At 46.0% G+C, this 20,405-nt stretch overlaps 1 protein-coding gene across 1 annotated transcript in view; it reads left to right on the top strand.

The window, feature by feature from the left end:
* The window catches only part of LOC135401116 (uncharacterized), a 75,440-nt gene extending 58,232 nt beyond the window's left edge, over positions 1 to 17,208 (top strand). The window contains exons 158-205 of the mRNA XM_064633313.1: positions 43 to 172; positions 253 to 398; positions 453 to 573; positions 636 to 787; positions 844 to 961; positions 1,041 to 1,192; positions 1,559 to 1,679; positions 1,750 to 1,904; positions 2,760 to 2,883; positions 2,962 to 3,110; positions 3,173 to 3,290; positions 3,353 to 3,504; positions 3,675 to 3,789; positions 3,877 to 4,037; positions 4,118 to 4,238; positions 4,322 to 4,443; positions 4,545 to 4,668; positions 4,749 to 4,897; positions 4,971 to 5,097; positions 5,169 to 5,314; positions 5,407 to 5,518; positions 5,585 to 5,772; positions 5,830 to 5,959; positions 6,022 to 6,164; positions 6,319 to 6,442; positions 6,517 to 6,659; positions 6,757 to 6,865; positions 6,944 to 7,092; positions 7,149 to 7,266; positions 7,340 to 7,488; positions 7,605 to 7,725; positions 7,790 to 7,935; positions 7,998 to 8,121; positions 8,381 to 8,523; positions 8,602 to 8,758; positions 8,870 to 9,015; positions 9,076 to 9,193; positions 9,280 to 9,428; positions 10,002 to 10,116; positions 10,198 to 10,355; positions 11,137 to 11,227; positions 12,990 to 13,135; positions 13,223 to 13,352; positions 15,114 to 15,241; positions 15,329 to 15,413; positions 15,516 to 15,676; positions 16,683 to 16,794; positions 16,887 to 17,208. Coding sequence (XP_064489383.1) covers positions 43 to 172; positions 253 to 398; positions 453 to 573; positions 636 to 787; positions 844 to 961; positions 1,041 to 1,192; positions 1,559 to 1,679; positions 1,750 to 1,904; positions 2,760 to 2,883; positions 2,962 to 3,110; positions 3,173 to 3,290; positions 3,353 to 3,504; positions 3,675 to 3,789; positions 3,877 to 4,037; positions 4,118 to 4,238; positions 4,322 to 4,443; positions 4,545 to 4,668; positions 4,749 to 4,897; positions 4,971 to 5,097; positions 5,169 to 5,314; positions 5,407 to 5,518; positions 5,585 to 5,772; positions 5,830 to 5,959; positions 6,022 to 6,164; positions 6,319 to 6,442; positions 6,517 to 6,659; positions 6,757 to 6,865; positions 6,944 to 7,092; positions 7,149 to 7,266; positions 7,340 to 7,488; positions 7,605 to 7,725; positions 7,790 to 7,935; positions 7,998 to 8,121; positions 8,381 to 8,523; positions 8,602 to 8,758; positions 8,870 to 9,015; positions 9,076 to 9,193; positions 9,280 to 9,428; positions 10,002 to 10,116; positions 10,198 to 10,355; positions 11,137 to 11,227; positions 12,990 to 13,135; positions 13,223 to 13,352; positions 15,114 to 15,241; positions 15,329 to 15,413; positions 15,516 to 15,676; positions 16,683 to 16,794; positions 16,887 to 17,148 — 6,560 coding nt within the window. The 3' untranslated portion in view covers positions 17,149 to 17,208. The remainder of the gene's footprint in view (positions 1 to 42; positions 173 to 252; positions 399 to 452; positions 574 to 635; positions 788 to 843; positions 962 to 1,040; positions 1,193 to 1,558; positions 1,680 to 1,749; positions 1,905 to 2,759; positions 2,884 to 2,961; positions 3,111 to 3,172; positions 3,291 to 3,352; positions 3,505 to 3,674; positions 3,790 to 3,876; positions 4,038 to 4,117; positions 4,239 to 4,321; positions 4,444 to 4,544; positions 4,669 to 4,748; positions 4,898 to 4,970; positions 5,098 to 5,168; positions 5,315 to 5,406; positions 5,519 to 5,584; positions 5,773 to 5,829; positions 5,960 to 6,021; positions 6,165 to 6,318; positions 6,443 to 6,516; positions 6,660 to 6,756; positions 6,866 to 6,943; positions 7,093 to 7,148; positions 7,267 to 7,339; positions 7,489 to 7,604; positions 7,726 to 7,789; positions 7,936 to 7,997; positions 8,122 to 8,380; positions 8,524 to 8,601; positions 8,759 to 8,869; positions 9,016 to 9,075; positions 9,194 to 9,279; positions 9,429 to 10,001; positions 10,117 to 10,197; positions 10,356 to 11,136; positions 11,228 to 12,989; positions 13,136 to 13,222; positions 13,353 to 15,113; positions 15,242 to 15,328; positions 15,414 to 15,515; positions 15,677 to 16,682; positions 16,795 to 16,886) is intronic.
* Positions 17,209 to 20,405: the final 3,197 nt, after the last annotated feature.

The raw sequence follows: 20,405 nt of genomic DNA, 5'->3' as shown, positions 1-20,405 counted from the left end.
GTCGAGCTGTCTTTTCTCTCTACAAGTATGCCCGTTTAACAGTGCAAGAAGCGATGTGCAACAAAGCAGATTTGATAACAGCCTTCATGGAATGCAGTGGTATCATTGACTTGGACGTGAATCCGTATGCAAACGACCCAAACGATCGCATTAAATTGGATATTGCGTGCAGGTAAATACAAATGCGCCAATACAAACGTGCGTTACAATCCTACTACTGCACGTTTCTAAAGCCTTGTACGTAATTTTCAGGGGTGTCCGAGATTACAAAAAATGTATCATCTCGCGGCTGAACCCAGTCTGTGAGGACAAAGTTGTTCCAATGACGAGCGACGTGACGAAATATCTGAGAAATTACTATAATATGTACGACTGGACGTGTAACATGAGTAACGCAGGTAAGAGTACGTTCTTCCTGGTCACGAGTGTGGGCACCAACTGGACGCTTTCAGCGCTTTCAGGTGCCGTGTGCGATATGCAAGAGCTGAAATTGAACATGACAAAATGCGTTGGCCTCCTTAACAAGGAGTTTGACGTGTCCGTTGTAGGCCTGAATACGGATTATTTCTGCAGGTTAGTCGCAGACATCCTCAAGACAGGCATTATGTGGTACTGAGTTCACTTGTTTCTTGTAGCTTCCTTGATGACTACAGGCTTTGCTTGAACATTCATACTAGCCCAGCGTGTAGAGGGAACAATAGAGTTATGCGCTCTCCGGACATCCAGTATTTTATGTCGGACGTCATATCCAAATTTCTCGGGTTGTGCAACATCATCGATTTGAAAGGTAACTCTCAAATCGTCGTATCAACGACAGTACATGGTAATGAGCGGCCATTTCAGAGTGCAAGAAAGAAATCGTAATGCTTGGGATGCACAAGTGCAAGGGCTTCCTTGACTACTCCCTCATTGAAGACCTTCAAGACGTTGGCGAAAAAGACGAAATGAAAAGTGCCTGCAAGTAAGTAGACAGCGCTTCAAACATTGTCACCGACTATTGCCCAATTTACAACCCTACTATGTTACAATCCTGTCCGCAGGGGAATTTCAAGCTACCGTCATTGTGTCCGTCAAGAGTTGTTCAAGCTGTGTGATGTTTCTGATCCTGTTGTGCAAGATACGGCAGTGCAGTACTATGCGGTGGGACTTCCTCGAAATTACTCTTGGGTATGCGATCTGCATATGAAACACGGTGAGTTGGTCCATAACTCAAGCAGAAGCTAGTGGCGTACATCCAATAGCCTATGGACAATGCACAACAGTAAAGTTTTGCGTAGTATAACTAAAACGCATGCCTAAGGCTATGAGGAGCAGTGTTGCCAGACGAGAGGCTGCTTGGGCACACTATGATGTTATACGTCTGAAAACTAAATGATTTTATAATACCGTTACGTGTCACATACGGAAACGCTATTTTCGGTGAATACAATGTGACAGACGCGGAGTTTAATGGCGTAAAGTAGGTAGGATTGCGAAGTCACGATGTTTAGTCCCTGGTGGCACGCTAAATAATTTGCATATTGTTACAACATCTGCTCATGAAACTTTTTTTTTTCAGAAAACTGTTCAGTACAGAGCATTCTGCCTTACATAATCGAATGCCAGGGATTTATTCAAAGCGTCGGTGACCCCCACCGTCTGCATAAAACGGACTCATTCGGATTAAACGTCGCTTGCAAGTATGACTTACCTATACACGCGACTAAACAATGCGGAGATATAAATGGCGGTATATTTATTTGTTTTCAGTTTTGTGCAGCAGTATAAACAGTGTATCGACATCAACATCAGATACGTGTGCAAAGAACCCAAGGTTCTCTCTGAGGTGTCAGAAATCAGCTTCTACACGCAAGACCTGTACCACAAATATCTCTGGACATGCAGTCGTATAGGAAGCGAGAAAAGTAATATTCCTATTTCTGTACTGCTCGCATGTTTTCTCTGGGTGACAGAAAATATGAAAAGTGGATCAATAGGACTCTACAAAATAACGATTTTTCTTCAAATTCTCAGAATTGTGCCCAGCTTTCACCAATAATTATTGACAAAACGCGTACTATTCTTTCCTGCATACGTGGAGTAGACGTGCATACGTCGTCTTTTCAAGTTATGCTCAGTTCACATCATTGAAACCAATGGCCATTGAACCGAAGCCGTTTATGGGGAGAGTTTGGCCATTCATTGATCTTTGCGCTGTGACGGTATTCGGTGTTGCGGCGTTCCTCTACACGAGTCCTGACCGGCGACGATGGAATGTCCCAGCGGGCAGTTGTGCGTGGTCTCACACTAGGACGGAGCGATAGGACCGGCTGGCAGGCACAGAGGCACGTCTTCGTCGTCCACGGGCCACCACAGGGAGTGCAGGCTTGACGCCGTTAGCCATGGTTGCGCCTCATAAAATTTGGGGAGAGACGTGAATGTCACGTGATCTAGAAGGGTGGAAGCAGTTTTACGCACAGATGTACGCAACGAAAAAGTGCTAGAAAATATTTCCCGATAATGCTTCTCGCATATTCTACAACAGTATAGTAGACACTACGTAACAGATCTGTGAGGATTTCCCTAGATCCCCTAAAAGCGCACAACTGCGCACGTATCACTGCGTACTACCCTTCACAAAGACTTACTTCGCTTCACTAGGGCAATACCACCCGCACGCCATGCCGTATGAAATCCCATAAAAAATTATATTATATTTTGGTGTTAACATTTCCTTTGGGAACGGAGACACACAGACAAACTGTTGCGATCATTTTCAGAAAGTATATGCGATGCGGAAGAGCTTCTTCTTCACCTGAAGCAATGTGAGGTATTTCTGGTGCACGGAGTGATACCGTATGTGGATAACTCTTTCGAAACCCTTAAGTACAGCTACGTATGCGAGTAAGGATACTTATCAATTGTTTGCCGATAGAAGGAGACATCAGATTCTCTTTCAGTATGTCTTTCATATCGTTCCAGCAATTTCATCACCTATACGAAATGCATCCAGAAGGCCAAACTGACCGTGTGTAAAGGCAGGGACATTGAGGCAAGGCCAGAGATAAAATACCTGTTGTTAAACAAATACGATGAATACCGATGGTATTGTAACCCCAAAAAGGCCAACGGTATGTGCTAATGGTTACTAATGAATAGTGCTTACGCCGAATGCCTTCGATTCGCGCCGCAGGAGAGTGCACAGAGGCACACCTGCTGGACGAGTTCAGGCACTGCCAAGGTTTCATCTCTGCTGTGGTGAAGCCAAGCATGCAAAACAACAACGTTTCAGCGATGGCACTCGCCTGCACGTACGCATCACCGCGCAGTTGTAATGGTAGCCCACTCTATAAAATGTCTTGTATTACCGCAGAGCCTTAGAAGACTACAAGCACTGCATAGTATCGAAGCTCAGCCTCCACTGCGGATATGACACAACGCTTGTACAAAGACCTGCAATTAGGGAACGACTTTTCGACATCTATGACAAGTATAAGTGGATATGCGAAGATTTGAGGAAGACCGGTAACGTACCACGCTTTTACGTATCCAGCATCTGCTAAGGTTGCCTTAAGTTGTCAGTCTGACGGGAAATCTCGTAACGCTAACTGAGATTTTTCCCTGCTACATGCTCGATGTCAAAAAAGACCCTCGACCCTCGTGTTCGTCCCATCACAGTATCTGTACGCTTGCAGAGTGCTCGGTTCGGACAGTCATGCTGAAAATCAAGCAGTGTGAACTGCACCTGAATTACACATCAACTCCTCGTTTAAGTATGCATGATCCTGAGAGTAGCACCTTGATCTGCAAGTGAGTGATCTTTCCGAGAGGCCGCACTGAATAGAAGCCAGCACGCCTCAATCGACAGCAGTATTAACCACAGAAATTCCACTCCAGGGGCCTCCACGAGTATCAGACGTGTATAGAGCATGGATATATGGCACTGTGTCCACAGAACGCTTCTGACCATGTCTGGAGGGTAGTTGAAAGCAGCACATCAAATCGTGTCAAATACATACAGGAGGTTTGCGAACGACACAGAGTTCCCATCACCTTAGGTGAGACCTGTGTCATCCACGTCCACTAAGGCGATGCGTTTATTGAAGAAGTTGTCTATTTATGTGAACAATTATTTCAGGTTCCTGCAACGCGAAAATGGTAAATGAAAGGTCACATCGGTGCAAAGGGATCATAGACACGAATCTCACGCCTAACATACGAAAAAAGAGCAAAGGTCCAAAACTTCATGAAGCGTGCAGGTAATGGTAAATGGTGCATGGATCAGCTGTCAGCACACACATATTATGCGTACATGCAATGCTTTATCTCACGCGATATGCAGCGCTCTGAAGCAGTTCCAGCAGTGCATTCGGCTGAACCTGGGAAACTGCAACATGACCGCGGCGCTCGATAAAGACGTCAGCAGCAAGTATGGATGGGTGTGCCGCGAGTCATCGAATCGAAGTAGGTCACTCCTCTTCTGCCAACTATACTCCCTCTTGTAGCCACCGTTAGAGGTCATACGTACTACTTAGCTGGAATGTCCACCGCTCGTAATTTACTAGGTACTGCATGCAACGAAACGGAGCTTCTTGAAGAGATGCAGGAATGTCTTGGAATTATGTATTTCATTGTAATACCCAACGCAGCCATGAAAGATAACAAAGTGGCACAAGCAAAGGCCTGCGAGTGAGTACCTGGCTCCACCATCTCCCCTGACCGGAATGCGTAGATGCATATACCACTAGCTGCCACTACCTTTTCTTTAGGGGCCTCAAGTACTACCAGAGCTGTGTGCTGAGCAAGACGTCTGAAGTGTGCGGAAACAAGATTCTCGTCAGGTCTACCAAAGTGCGCCGTCTCACGCGCCACATCACCAAGAAATTCAGCTGGACGTGCAACTTGCTAAACAATGGTAGTCAGTATGCCGCTATGTATATACCCATTTCCTCTTTCTCTGAGATGACGCTTCGCGAAATATTTCACAACAGCAGGAGAGAAGTGCAAGACTCACAATATCATGGAGCCCTTGAAGACGTGTCTCGGATTTATTGATCTCTCGGTGGCTCCCAATATCTTTTACCCAATGGACAAAGACAAGATGCAAGTTGCTTGCAGGTAACTGTCAAAAAAAAGCTGGTCCGAGCTCGGTATTTCAATTCTAAACATTGTTGCACCGAACCTTTCAGTGGCCTTGAAGACTTCCAAGACTGCGTCGACAGTAAAATTTACGAGATGTGTCCTCCGCATACAAAGTACTTCAAGAGGAAAGACGTGAAGATGTTCACCGAGTTTTTGCCAAAGAAGTATAGCTGGGTCTGTCAAACCAACCACTGTATGTATACTCATGTGGTCTGTCTACGCCGACATTAATCGAGTGGCCCTTTGTCCTTTCTTGCAACGAGGTCTTCTTCCACTTTGTTCTAGTTCACCTTTGTAGACTGGAGAATGTCATACAAAATTTAAAGATTTGCAAAGGGCTAGTCACTCACGTTCTCTTTGGATCCCTGGAGAACGAAAACCATAGCATGGCGTGCAGGTATGGACTGCCTTCGCTTCATATTTCCTTTGAAGTGAATATGAATATTCCCTGTTTTCCTTGTAGTGCTGTAGAGTCCTTCCAACTTTGCGCCGCTGTACAAGTTGGTAGAATCTGCAACCCTGACGAACTAGTTCTGCATCATTACGACATCAGAATGACTGTCAATGAGGTCTTGAACACATATGGCTGGGTTTGCAATGCATCTATTCGCACAGACACGGAAGATATCCAGCAGACTTCCGCTCTCTTCCGTGAGTAATAAAGTGTGCTGTACGGTACGTAGTTTCCCTTGTCGTCCATCCCACCAGGTGACTATGGCTGCGAAGAAGTGCTTCTAGTGAGCGAACTTCAGAAATGTGAAAACACCTTGAAGAAAAGCATTGCACCCGGTACTGCAAACGGCACATATATCTCCACAGATCTAGCGGAAACCTGCAGGTGTGTTAATAGGCCCTTGTGATCGTTGATTTCACTCTCTACAATTTTCTTCATATCTGCAGGTCCGCAAGTGTGTACCAGGAATGTGTGCAATTGGCCGTTCTAGAATTCTGTCCCCATAGAGAAGAATTCAAATCACCTGCGATAACATACTACACGAAGGAAATTTATCATCGTTATAACTGGACCTGCACTTCCGTTAATGGTGCGTTATGCAAGACGGGTCCCCGTTGCTTTCATGGTGGCGCGCATGTTCCCGAGCAGCACAACATCTTTGCTTAATATTAGGCCAATATTGGGCCCATGACGCTGTGCTGCTTGGGTTACGCAAGTAACACGAAAGGGTTTATTTTGTCCAGATACTTCGTGCGACGTTCCTTCCCTTTTAAGCGCGATGCCAACGTGTACCGAGTTGCTGAAAAACGACCTCATTCCGCACATCAGCAGCATTGCTAATGCAAAGACGCAACGACTGGCTTGCGAGTGCGTAGCTCTAGTCGTGTTGACCATACTCAGTCCTTAATCATGGCTTTAATTTACTATGGACACTATTTCAGGGGCTTCAAACACTTCAAGCGGTGTGTCAGGTCCATTATGAGCTCTGTCTGTTTGAGCAGAACGAAAGCGAACGCCAGCCACTTGGGAGCAGTCGATTTCCTTACCAATAAGCTGATGTCAAGTTTTCAATGGGTCTGCAGTGGTAATGGCTTGTCTTTCATTTTCTTTTTGAAGACAAGGCTGACAACGGTAGTAACAGTAACACAGCTGCACTCAATAACTACTTGCACTTCGTTCAGGTTTCCACTGTAATTCGCATGCTGTCATTCGAGATGTCAGAGAGTGTGTCCACCACTTGGACGATTTGGTTGCCTCTTGGACAAGAAATTCAAAGGGCGACCCTTGCGAGTAAGGGTGGCATTCAACTGCGTCCTTATCAGTACGACTAGTACGGCTCTGAAATGAAATAATCCGGGTTACTTGTAGGAAGGTCCTTGCCTACAAAAGCTGCATCTTGAAGAAAATGAACTTAACGTGCACACTGAGCAGTCACCTATTGCAGTCTAAAAAACTGGAGTACTACACTAGTGTTTTATACCATGCATTCGATGGCTTCTGCAATGGCGTGCAACCAGGTAACGGCAACGCAAAATATTCTATTCACATCCACAACGCTTATTGCTGATTTTAGAATGCAACAAGGAGGAACTGCTGCACGCACTCTACAAGTGCGAAGAGATAGTCACCGGACAGGTGCAGCCACACACAGTAGACAGAGGGAATGCCTATGAAAGTAGATTAGCATGCAGGTATGTACGCAGGAAGCTAGATATAGTCCGTCTTTACTCGCTTTTGCGCGAACGGCGAACTCTCTTCTTTTAGGGGTCTCACTGAGTACCATTGGTGTGTTGCGAACGTGAAAATGATGTCCCATTGCAAGTTCGACGATGAATCGGAGACAGACGGAGAGGCTGATAAGTTCGTGTCCGCCATTGAAGACAAGTACAATTGGACCTGTGAGCAGGATAAAAGTGAGCGATTTCTCTCTGAAGCACCATGGACAAATAGGACATAATGGTGGTTGTAACAGTAATGATTGTAATAACGCGTTATTAATTTTTTTTTTTTTTTTTTTTTTTTTTTGCAGGGGTCTGTGACGTTCCGCGCTTCAAAATGTCTCTGAAACATTGTTTCGGAATTCTGGCATCCGCCGTAATGCCCAATATTCTGGACTACAACAACTCCACGGCATTGACAGGCGCTTGCCGGTAGGATTGCTTCCACCGCAGGGTTGCGGTTGTCAAACAGCTCTGTTAAATTGTTTGCTTTCAGGGGCGTTCAACGCTACCGCGTGTGTGTCAGCAGGAAGGTGGCTTCATTGTGCCACAAGGAGAGGTCTGTGCTATCCGATGAAATGCTATACTTCAAGAGAAGGATACCAAAGCTTCTTTCGTGGACCTGTTCCGCGGCCGCTGCAGGTGGGCATAGCATCCTCGGCTCTGCCATCGTGTCGCTAAATTTTTGTTTCTCTTTGCTGCAGATGGCACATGCAATGCACAAGCACTCCTCAGGCAAATGGCAACCTGCGCTTTTAATTTGCAACAGAACGTCCTTCCGGTAACACACACAAACTTTACGTCAGCGGAACGTATTGCTATGTGCAGGTCAGTTCAATCAACACGGAAAAAAGAGCATGAACGCTTCCCATAATTTACGGATATAATGGCCAGGAGAACAATATATGTGGCACTAATTGTCCACAGCAAAGAAATGTGTTCGCGTTTCACGCGATGTCACCATATTAAGATTTTATGAACTTCCACGTCTATGGTGTCTGGAGGGTCGCTCATACAAAAGCGACGAAGCATTCATGCTAGCATCATTTGATAACCCATGCCACGACCTGTTGTCTTCTATGTCCAGGGCTTACACGGTATACAAGACATGCTTGAGCAATGTCAGCACCTCCACTTGTAGTAAGGACTCCGAGATTCTAAAAAGCAAGGCAGTCCATCATTTCACAATAGACATTGCGAACATGCACAAACATTTCTGTGACTATAGAGGTGACTATGAAGCTCTTCAATGTACCTCTGCTGTTTTCTGCTTCAAGCTTAATGCGTTCCTTTCTCATTCCAAATCAGCCAATGCGGCGCAGCAGCACATCGAAGCTCAAATCTCACAATGCAATGAAGACTCCCTTCGAGTGAAGTATGCTGAATGTGTTCAGATAATCTCGGATCAAGTGATTCCCTTCACGGACGAACCAAGTGACTCTCCACTTCTTGCTAGCGCCTGCAAGTAAGCTCTTCTGCAGATGATTCCCGTGGTTCTTACGCTCACACAACGCCCCACAGGCCTCCAAATTTCGACTGAACCGAAGTTTCGAACCGAATGAACTGTTTCTTGCAGGGGCCTGAGACGCTACGATAACTGCATCGGCAAGATTCCAACCCAGGACTGTTCAGACGGGCTGAAGGTGCCCTTTTCAGAAGAATCCCGGTATTATGTAGGTGTACTTCCAAAGAAGTACGAGTGGGTCTGCAAGGGAGGTTCTGGTGGGTTCGTTATATCAACCATTAAACATCATTAAAATGTTTTGCGGCATGCACTTTCAGAATTTGTTTGCAATCCTGAAATCCTATTGCTCTATCTCGGACGATGTGAAGCAACGTTCTTAAAGCCGCGCATCCATGACTACACTGACGTCGATATTCTTGGTGGCGGGAACTGTGGGTAATTACCATGCTGTTACTTATCCTATATGCACCTTCCGTTTTCTGTATGCATGCAAACTGAGGGTTTGGTGCGACCATATTTAGGGACGTGAATAACTACCAGTGGTGTGTGCGTAACTCCATCTTTGAGGCCGACTGCGAGTACTATCAGAACATCCTCACATCTCCAGAAATTATGTCCTACACTGAGAAAAACCTCCAGCCATATGTAAAGACGTGCCACCTGAACCTGAGTGAGTTTACCAGCGTTCTCAGTGAAACCTGTAGCTAAACGTCCTGTTCCAGGACAAAAGCACCTACACCGCAGTGCTGTAGCAATAACATTCATCCACTCTTGCGGCTCTTGTGGACTATGGAACTTGTATCCGCCAAGATGAAAAGGAACTCTCTGGTGTCCGCTTTTTCCAGTGATGTTGAAGTCATTGGTGCCGTGACCCGCTTTTCGGAAGACTAAGCGTTCGGTTCTTCCCTCCGCGATGATCAAAGCACGGAACATCATTCGCGAAGTGTGTGAACGTTGAAACGTTCATTGAAAACAGTTCACTCGCCTGGGCCACTACCTCCTGGAACAGGCCGATAACTTATACGACGCCCCTCGTACAGATGTGCTTCTTTCTAACTACATAACATGCACTGAAAGTCGCTGATAACGATACTCCATAAATCAATACACAACGCACCACAAACAGCCGAACAAAAGGTTCCTCCATGTTCATGGGTGCACGTCAACGTGTATTTGTGTGTACCGTTCCTTTCCTTTGCATTTCATTTGTACTTTCCACTGTCTAAAAATGCTATTTTTCCAGATTGTCAGATAGGATCACTCTATACGGATCTTTCGGAATGCATTCCCATTATCAAAGGCAAAGTGTTACCCTTCATCGAGAAAGGCAGTGTTCAAAATCCTGCCACTGCTTGTGGGTAAAGTCAACTATTCCTACCGTATGAACTACTTCCCGTACCTACTGCATCGTATCTGACATAGTTTCGGTGATTCTACAGAGGCACCAAGGAATATCAAACTTGCATGAAACGGGCTATGCAGAAGTCCACGTGTGACAGGAGCAAAGTTCTGTTCAAGCTAGCAGAGGTTCAGTACTACCGCAGTTACCTGTTCAACGCATACAACTGGACGTGCTTCGAACACGCAGCTCCTATAGGTACGTTGTAAACGATCCGCTACAAATACTCAATCCCCCAAAGCACATGACGATCCAAGCTACTGTTTCACTTTCTCGAGTCTGGAGTGAAACGTGAAACGTGGAGTGAAATCTAGCTAGCATCAAATACCAAAAGAAGGTACTCGTGTATTTGTATTTTTTTTATTCCGTGTTAGCGCCGCGAAGCAGCTGTAGCTATGAGCGACGTACAAACGTGGACAGTTGGAGAGAGGACAGCAGGAAGGAGTGGGGGACAGGCGGGTTAGTATGCATCCTGGGCCGACTTCAGGGGGAACTGTGCAGACATTCGTCTGGAAAGTCTTCGGAAAACCCAGGAGAAACCTTAGACAGCACAGCTGGTCACAGGATTCGAACCCGTGTCACCTCCCAGTGTCGGCGTGGAAACCTCTAGCACAAAATGGATAATGCTCTCCAACACCTTTGGCGATGGTACACAGGAACGCGTACTCAAGCAAAGGAGAAAGCAGTGATTCTGCATAATTAAATCAGCAGTGCCTTTCAGCTGAACTGCATTTTGGAAGTACGTATAGTAGATTATCTACCGGAAGAATGAACTAAAATCATAATCACAAAGAAATCGTTTGGCATCCGTCACAACTAGCTATCGCACATAATCATATAATGGCTACCATTGCGTTGGGTGAATCAGCATATAAGTTAAAGGTGCATGCAGCATGGAGGAGTGCTTACTGCAGTCTGGGGACCCATGGGCAACAAGCCGTTCTTACATGCATTTTTGTCTCTCGCATTTTCCTTCTAGGATCCTGCGACGATATACAAGTCCGCGGTGAAGTGAAAAAGTGTGACGCATCTCTGCTACGAAACTCTTCAAGTAAACCAGCATTTTGCAAGTAAGCACACGAATATATACAGCTACTACAGAACATACAGAACATTGATGCAATCTACTAACCTTTTTGCGCTACATAGCAGTAGTTAGATCAATCACCCAACAGACAAGGGCAATTGTATATCCTATCGTCCTGGCCCCATAGTATACTATTAGGATATACAGGGTGTTCTTTTTATCTTTATCTTTATCAGAATTTTTATAAACTATGAGAACAGCATAGATGTCGTTTTTGCATTTGAGTTCTACGGCCAGGCGGACATCCCCTTGAAGAAAGTGTGCAACTACAAGATGACTAATTACCTAAAATTCATTAACATTTTAATTAGGAGATTTCAGGCAAAACAGACGGGCAGATTGAGAGACTGTCCTAGTTGCAAGCCATTTGCACGTGCATTAAAGTATATCAATCCCCGAATTTTGATATACACATGAGCGAAAACCAAAACCGAGACTAGCGGGAACGAAGGGAATACAGCGAACATTTCACGTCAGAGGGCCACGTGATTTGGAGCGATTGAGATTATTGGAGTACGTGCCGCTGGCCAGAGATGCCGCTCAGCTGGCCAGTTAAACCGCTTTCCGGCCCAGATAAGACTCCGTCGGCGAGGGTGATGCGCTCCTCAGGTGCGCTTTTTCTGTTTTGATCCATATGCATACTGAAATTCAGCGATGGATATGTGACGCCACGTGCTCTTTTCTGGATTTTTAAAAGACAATGGATTTCAATGAGGGTCCCACTTTTGCCAGAAATCCACTAATGAATTTCAGGTAATTAGTCACCTTGTAGTTACATACTCTCTTGCACAGGATGTCCGCCTAGCCGTACAACTCAACTGCAAAAACATCTATGATGCTCTCATAGCTTTTTTTATAAAAATTCCGTGAAGGCTCAAAAAAATGCCCTGTATATTCTGGCGAATTCCACTGGTCATTTTCGTGCAGCGCAGCGTACACTCTTAAAACTGAACTTCACCGCATAGCACGCTTTTAGCCAACCACTATCACGAATGATATCGCTATGTGCCCTGGTTTGTTTAAAACGGTAGGCGTACGCCTTTTCTGTGACACTTATGCGGTTCATAATTGTCACAAAAATGGCGTACGCCTCCCGTTTTTATCAAATCAAGGCACATAACGATATCATTCAAGATGATGGTTGGCTAGGACCGTGCAATGTGGTGAAGTTCATTTCTAAGAGTGTAGTGTACCGGTGTGGATGCAGTGCAGAAACGAACAAGGAGCGTACTGAACGACCAATGAAACTGCGTGACACACGTTGTGCTGAAACGACGAGTCGAACGTGCGCACTTAAGAAGGAGGAGGAGGAGGAGTGTCGTTTAGAGGAACCCGAGAGGTCTGCCTGCCTGATTAGGCGGCATGTTTCTCGGGAAGGGAAAGGTGGTGGAGAGGAGGAGAGGAAAGGGTGAAGTGGAAGACCGAGCGGAATCCGCTCGGGGGGAGGATAGCTGCGTCCATGGGCCGACTTCAGGGGAACTGTGCTGGCATACGCCTATTACACATCTGAGGGAAACCCAGGAAAAACCCCAGACGGCACAGCCGGCCCGCGGATTCGAACCGCGGACCTCCCAGTCTCCAAGCGCACGCGTTACCGCTGCGCCACCGGAGCTGGTCGCACTTAAGCCCAGTGTAAGACTCTGTGCACTACAACGACCCGTGGAATTCGCCGTCAGTATGTCGAGTGTCTCGAACCAGCCTCCGTTGCTTACTACTTGCGCTGCTGAACCTGCTCTCCCTTGCAGTTCGGTGTCGCTCGCTAAATACCTCAGCTGCGTTGACAAAAGCAGCGTCAGACTAGCGTGCAATGACGACTCGGCCAAAGTTGCCCGTCTAGTATCTGCAGTGAAGGAGAATGTTGTGGAATACCGCAACGTCTGTGGACTTGAAAGTGAGTAAAATATCGCTGGTGCCCTTGAAATTCGAGTGAGTTACCTCTGGTGATTCCGCCCACCGTCTTCTTGTCTTATTTATCTAGAAAACCTGACTTTCTGTGGTTCCGAATACCTGAATAACGAGTTCGAGAAATGTCAGCACGTGCTGCAGAAGTCTGACACGTTGATCAAGGCAGCGCAAAGTCGAGAGACCAAAGTTATTGACGCCTGTCGGTAAGTGTGTGCTTAGGTAGCAACGACTTTTTATTTTTAAGATGAGGAATGGGGAGTTTCCTCACCAGGGGCCGATTGTGTTCATGTAGAATTTAACCATGCCAACCATCAATCTGAATCTAACAGACATTTCGAGCAATCTATACAGGGTGACCCACCAATCATGTTAGAAATTGGTAAAACGTAAAAAACGTGGGCCCCAGAGAGATATGCGGTCAAGGGATTTTTTTTCTGCCAATAACTTTTGCCACAAATTGGTAACATTTTTATTTCATTTCAGTTGACGGAAAGTTAATTTCTTGAATTAATCTCCGAAATTCCACAGGGCAACCTAACGTTTTCTTCGCGGAAATGGGTTCCCCGTGGTCATTTTACTCAGTATAGCACCTCGTAATGCAATGGCAATTGCCGCAATAAATTCGCTGAAAATGAGCCCTTGGCTCCGCCTCCTTTTTGACGGCTCGTAGTTTGAACGCAAAGCTGCGAAGAAAGGAGGTTACATTGACACGCCACACCAAGGGTCAAAGGGTAACAAGCCGTCGGATGACCTCATTTTTTGTAAGATAGCTCTGATTCCCGCACTCACCGCGCGTGTTTGTTCCGTGGGTAAGGCTGGTAACCCTTCCCCCCCTCGTGTGGTGTGTCAATGTAACCTCCTTTCTTCGCGCTCAAACTACGAGCCGTCAAAAGCCAAAGAATTAAGAAATTAACTAACTAAGATTAACTAATTAAGAAATTAAGAATCAATAAATTAACTTTCCGTCAACTGAAATGAAATAAAAATGTTGCCAATATCCCTTGACCGCATGTCTGTTCGGGCCTACGTTTTTACTATGAATTTCTATCATGGTTTGTGGACCACCCTGGGTATATGTGTGTATATGCCTGATTCCGGCGTCTTCCGCTAAGCAAATGGAGCCTATATCTACGTTTTATTCGCCCGTCCATACGTACGTTTGTAAGAAGCAGCGAATGCATATGATATGGCCCCGGATCCATATATTCCTTGAGGAGGGACCGTAGTGTCTAAGGTGTTCAGGGAACTGTGGAGCCATAACGGCTTGACGAGCATGATTCGAGTGTTTCATCGCCATAGGCGATACTCTACTCCAACTTGTGGCCGTATTGAGTGGAGGAAGCGCCAGTAATTAAGTGGAGGAGGCAAGCTCTCCTCCCTTGTGGAACCATTGGGCTACGAGCTCTAGCGGGCTCAGAGTTTTGAAGGACAACGCCGCCCCCAAGGAGCTGCTTGTGTAGAGGGTCAAGTCGAGGATCGTTTAGGAATACGGTCCTAGAATTAGCAGGGGATGAAGTGAGCACCGTAACCTTGAACTAGGGACGAACAAGTAGTGAACAGAAGCTCTATTTATCTACAAGGACACAGGTAGAAGGGAGAATGTTACAGAGAAGCTGAAATAAAACTCATCATCACAGAGAACGTGAGAGGCTTGCGGCAGGTTGACTAGTGCAGCATTGACCATATTGTCGAAGCTTCAAGAATAACTTGTGTTGTTACAAGTCCCCCTTATTGAAAGCTAATTGCAGAGCCTAGGTTCGATTCCTTCCATTGGGAGGAGTATCTCCTTGCTAGCATTTCAGTTTACTTCCTTGATCACTGCGTGATTGGTTCAGACATCCCGTAACAGGACCTACAAAATTTGACTCCGTGTGAACCATTAGGGTTGAGGTGAAAGCGTCATGTTGTAAGGCACAAATTGTTGCAGAGCCTGAAATGCTGATGTTTCATCTCATTATTTTCAGGGTGATACATATGTTCACGTTCTGCACAGAAGCTGCAATACTGTTAAGCAGGTGCATGGATGATATTAATGCAGTGGCAGCAGTTCGCAATTCATCCAGCTCACTCATCAACAGCTACAACATCAAATGTAAATATGCCCTCCCTTTGTCACCCAGTAAAATTTCACGGAGTCACGAGCGATATCGAAACACGAGATGCCAACGTTTATTCGCAGGCGTCACGCGAGAATGCGACAAGAATCATCTACTGCAGAACCTCTACGAATGCTATTACAAGACACCAGCGCATTCAAACTGCAGGTAAATGCAGTATATTCTGTACGATGGGGTTACCATAAAAGATTCCAGAGCCAAAACATGCCAGTTGAGTAGGTTATGGAACGCACTGTTCCATCTTTGCAGCGTTGTAGCAAAGGCCAACCTGGACGCTTTAGCTGAACCATGCATCGCCAGTGTGCTTCGTGTCGGTCCGTGCAGTCGGAGGTTCGACGCCGTTTACATCGCTGAAGAGCATTTTACTGCTAGAGTGAAACAACACCAACAGCGATGCAACATGGTTAAATGTATGTTTTATAAGCAACGTCGTTCAGAAAGTTAACGTGAATTCAAACGAGCGACATCCTCGTGCAACATTCTAGTGGAAGAAAAAGCGAAAACACTACTCACGGTGCCGAAGTGTTATGTTAAGCATTCACACGGTGCTGGAATATTGTGAGTGACGTACTGCCCACTTAACAGACGACACTTAGCAGATGACGCCGTCAGCGTCTTTTCCTGTCGTCTGCTACGGAATATATTGACAGGATATTCCCCATGCTTAGCAGTGTATGTGAAGACGCTACGTTCAGCGTCTGCTACTGCGATTCATCATTCTGCGAATTCAAGAACCCGCATATGATTCCAGCTAACCCGGAACCTGCAGACCTAATATTTAGACAAGACGCTTTCAAGAAAATCAGATTTCAGAAAGATTGGGACCGTTTTGCGCTTTATTTCCAAGTTTTCCCTCTTAGTACGCGGGGACGTTCAATCACAACTCGCAGACGACGGTGGTTCGTCTACATGGCCACGACCGCTGAAAGCACGTGATTTGCTACGGCCGTTGAAAACACGATCTTCATTGGCTGACTCTTGGCGACGAGCAAGCAGGCTTTCTCTATCTAGGTGGTGTTGGCTGTAGCACCCTGGGGAATGTCGCGTGGATACGCGATTACTGGGAGCACGAGAGTTCAAAAATGTCACCTCGTGGAACGAAAAGTGCCGTTGCTGCAACTGCAACGTACGCTTTCCTCTCCCTCTCCGCCTCCTCATGAAGGCTGACATTTCCATGCTCATTGGTCTCCGCGATTGATTTGTTCAATCATCGCGGGAGATGGTTTGAGGAAACCAATCCGAGGCTTCTCCGAGTTGTCGGGTTTCTTGAGAGGGAAAGCGTAATATTGCGGTTGCTTTCGCTCATAAATCCGAACGATGCAACGCATAAATTCCGTTGCTTTTGTGTTGGCATCTTTCATTCAGCGTGGAGACCTGACTTTGGAGCCCTTTAATTACACATATTTCTCTGAACAGCTCAGTACAAGCAGTGCAGCAAGGCGGACTTCCTGGGTTTCATGCAGAAGTGCTACGAGAACTTCTTGAGAGAAGTTACCGGGAGAAGTCTGTCAATGTCGAAATTCTGCAGGTACAGGACACCAAGACCTTCCATAGCTTCCTTCGCGTGGTCGCCACGGTGACATCCAATTAAATTCGTTCTAACGAAAATTTAACTTTCAGAACGTACCACAAGTACAGTGAGTGCGTTGAGGAAGCTGGAGCTGAAACGTCCTGCTACAACGTCACAGCGCTTCGGGGGCCATACGACGCCAACCTTGCCAACTACAGCGCGAAGTACAAGAAGCTTTGCTCGGTTCCTAAGCGCAGTATGGTTAACGTTAATTCTGCTGCGGAAGCGACTGTACCGTGGATGCTGATTGTTTATGCATTTGTCATCATGGTCACCACTCAAATGAGGACTAGCTTCGGTGGAAACATTTGATGTTGGCGCCTGAGTGCCCGAAATTTGAAGTGTTTGTTTGATTAAAAGTATTCTAATGGCCGCCATGTTTGAAACTCAGAGCTGCAAGTTTAGACGTGACAACGCACTGACGTTGACAACCCGAAAGACGTTGGGAAGCAGTTCTTTGTACATGTATGGTTCATATCACCTCCCCGCAAGTGAGCCTCGGTCGTGCAAGGAACCGGAAGTGCGATTGAGTAATGGACGCTAGACTAAGCGTGATGAAAATACATACGCGGATCTGCGGGTCCGTTTCTCAATTCGCTCTTTCCTACTGTGTTTTCCTCACGCTCTATAGTGCAGCCCGTAGGTGTCTGCCCCCAAGAGCGATTGCCTCTTACTTCCAGGCGACCTGCGGTTTCACTGCAGCTTCCACCAGCGTTCACCACCTTTCCAACGGTGCTGTCTTTCCCGTCGTGACCCTTCTTTGTAAAGCAGCGTGGTATCAGCAAAACAGCTCCATTACTTGCTGATGAAGGCTGTGTCGGCATGGAAAGTGTGGAGGATTTCACCCCACTTCCTTTTTCCCAAATGCGCCAAATGGTTTGAAGTTCAAACCTCTTGAGACCAACCCCATATGATTACGCCATTGCACTGCGCGGCAGATGTGGTTCATTACATCATGGATGCATTGTACTGCATGCCAGAATACTTAGCAAACAAAATTAATATTCTACGTGTCGTAATTCGCGACATACGTACAAGCGCTCGAACACACACGGGCAAAGCGGAGACGTCCATGCCGTCCAACTTCAAACGCAGGTTCACAACGACGCAAAGAACCATCTTTACGTTACCAGCTCGCGTGTTACGTTGAGACGGACCCCGGTGCCGGCTGTACTGTCCGGGGTTTTTTCCAGAGTTTTCCCTCAGACGCTTTTCAGACGTATGTCTGCACAGTTCCCTTAGAAGCTGGCTCGGGAAGCACATTCCCCCAGGCGTTAGTCGTGACGTGCCCGCCTTTGTGGGGCCGGCAACTGCAGCCCCTTCACCATCACTACCACCACCATCTTTTACGTTATAATCTGGCATAATCTCGGATGACCTGTTGCAACCCCTTTAATCGTTTATGCCTATCACCCTTCACTGCAGGTAGATACTTCAGGTAGGTCCAGGTAAGTGTACCTAGAGTCGCTAAGGTGTACGTGTTGCATTTCAGAACATCTTGACCAATAAAAGCCCAAGAGCAAGATAAGCCCCAGAATCGGTACAACGCGATCCCGGAAGAATGCCACAAAGAATTCGTACGCTCGTGTATATGACACGGAGTACCGGCAGTACCTTGCCGGAATCCCCACACTCATCCTGAGGATGTCACCGTGGGAAAAATTACATCTTGGGAATATCTCCACAGGATCCTCAATTTGTTAGAAAAGTGTTTACTCCAGAGGTGACCCTAGGTACAACATATCTCAGGAGCACTATAGGATGTTGTTCTGCATGTATATATAGTGAATCTTCTTTCATTTCTCTTTTAGAAGTGAGCAGACGCTTGCAGTAGAAACCAACTCTTTTTCTCTTCTTTTTTTTTCTTTTTTGCATTTTTTCAACCTCGGCCACCGGCTTCTCATTCTCTGTTTCTCCTGTTCGATTGTTTTCGACGTCGAAGAATGGGTGCCGCGGTATATAAACAGCGAAAATGTATAAAAGGACTTGTGCCACTAAGTGTAAGGGAGCCCCACTTTGAAAGAAATATGCAGCAGTGACATTTCTTGCGAACCCTCGCATGTGCGAGAGCCCCCCTACCATCTCACTCAAAACGAAGAGTGAGGTACTTAACCTTCATTCGATTTGATGTATAAGCAACACAGCAGTGACGAATTCCTTGGAGTACAACAAAGGTAACATCCGTGTGCCCTGCTGAGTTGAATTAAAACTTCTATCTAAAGTCAAGCCCACGCTGTACTATGCCATCACTTTTCTGCATCTTCGAAGGAAATGCCCCGTGTAGCATCCCCTCAGGGACCTTGCTCGTATCTTCATCGCAACAGGATCACACTGAAAGATCTAGCAAGCTATATTTTATTGCACATTGAACCCAGTGCATGGAGTATCCATTGAAATCATTCAATTTGTATTTTGTACCCCTGTATTTTTTGTATTTTCTCTTTGTAGTATTTTTGTAGTTTATATTATATATGATCACTGCTTGTTCGGTTGAATTTAGTTATGACAAACAAACCCGAACACTAATTAATGGGTTCAAGCATTAAAATGCAAAACGCAATATTAAACTAATTTACTTCTCCTAAACATACGGCAAACCAGGGGTCGCTCAGCGAGCGATATACACCTGGTAGTGTGACCGAGCACTCCTCAATGCCACACTGCCAGCCAGTGAATTATAATGAGGGAAAAAAAGCCATTAAAGAAACAAGTAAATGACACTAGACGTGTTTGAAATTTAAAATTACAGATTACGATGGCTTCTATGGCGGCATGCAGAGAAACAGATACTCATGGAACGCTGCGACAGCACCAGAGGACACGTGTCTCGCAGTGTTTGCGGCTCGTCACCTCCGGGTAGCTGCGCATCGTTTGGAAATGGCAAACCAGGGGTCGCTCAGCGAGCGATATACACCTGGGGGTGTGACTGAGCACTCCTCAATGCCACAGTGCAAGCCAGTTAATTATAATGAGGAAAAAAGCCAATAGAGAAACCATTAAATGACACTAGACGTGTTTGAAATTTAAAATTACAGATTAAGATGGCTTCTATGGCTGCATGCAGAGAAACAGATACTCCTGGAACGATGCGACAGAACCAGAGGACACGTGCAACGCCGTGTTTGCGGCTCGTCAGCTCTGGGTAGCTGCGCATCGTTCCGAATTGGCAAACCAGGGGTCACTCAGTGGGCGATATACACCTGGGAGGGTGACTGAGCACTCCTCAATCCCACAGTGCAAGCCAGTGAATTATAATGAGGAAAAAAAGCCATGAAAGAAACAAGTAAATGACACTAGACGTGTTTGAAATTTAAAATTACATATTAAGATGGCTTCTATGGCTGCACGCAGAGAAACAGATACTCATGGAACAATGCGATAGCACTAGAAGCCATCTTAATCTGTAATTTTGAATTTCAAACACGTCTAGTGTCATCTACTTGTCTCTCTAATTGCTTTCTTTCTCTCATTATAATTCACTGGCACTGTGGCATTGAGGAGTGCTCAGTCACCCTCCCAGGTGTATATCGCTCGCTGAATGACTCCTGGTTGGTTTGCCAATTCCGAAC

The sequence above is a fragment of the Ornithodoros turicata genome, chromosome 7 (assembly GCF_037126465.1).
Source record: "Ornithodoros turicata isolate Travis chromosome 7, ASM3712646v1, whole genome shotgun sequence".
NCBI lineage: Eukaryota > Metazoa > Arthropoda > Arachnida > Ixodida > Argasidae > Ornithodoros > Ornithodoros turicata.
Note: the sequence above shows the minus strand (reverse complement) of the source record. Positions and strands in the feature narration are given on the sequence as shown.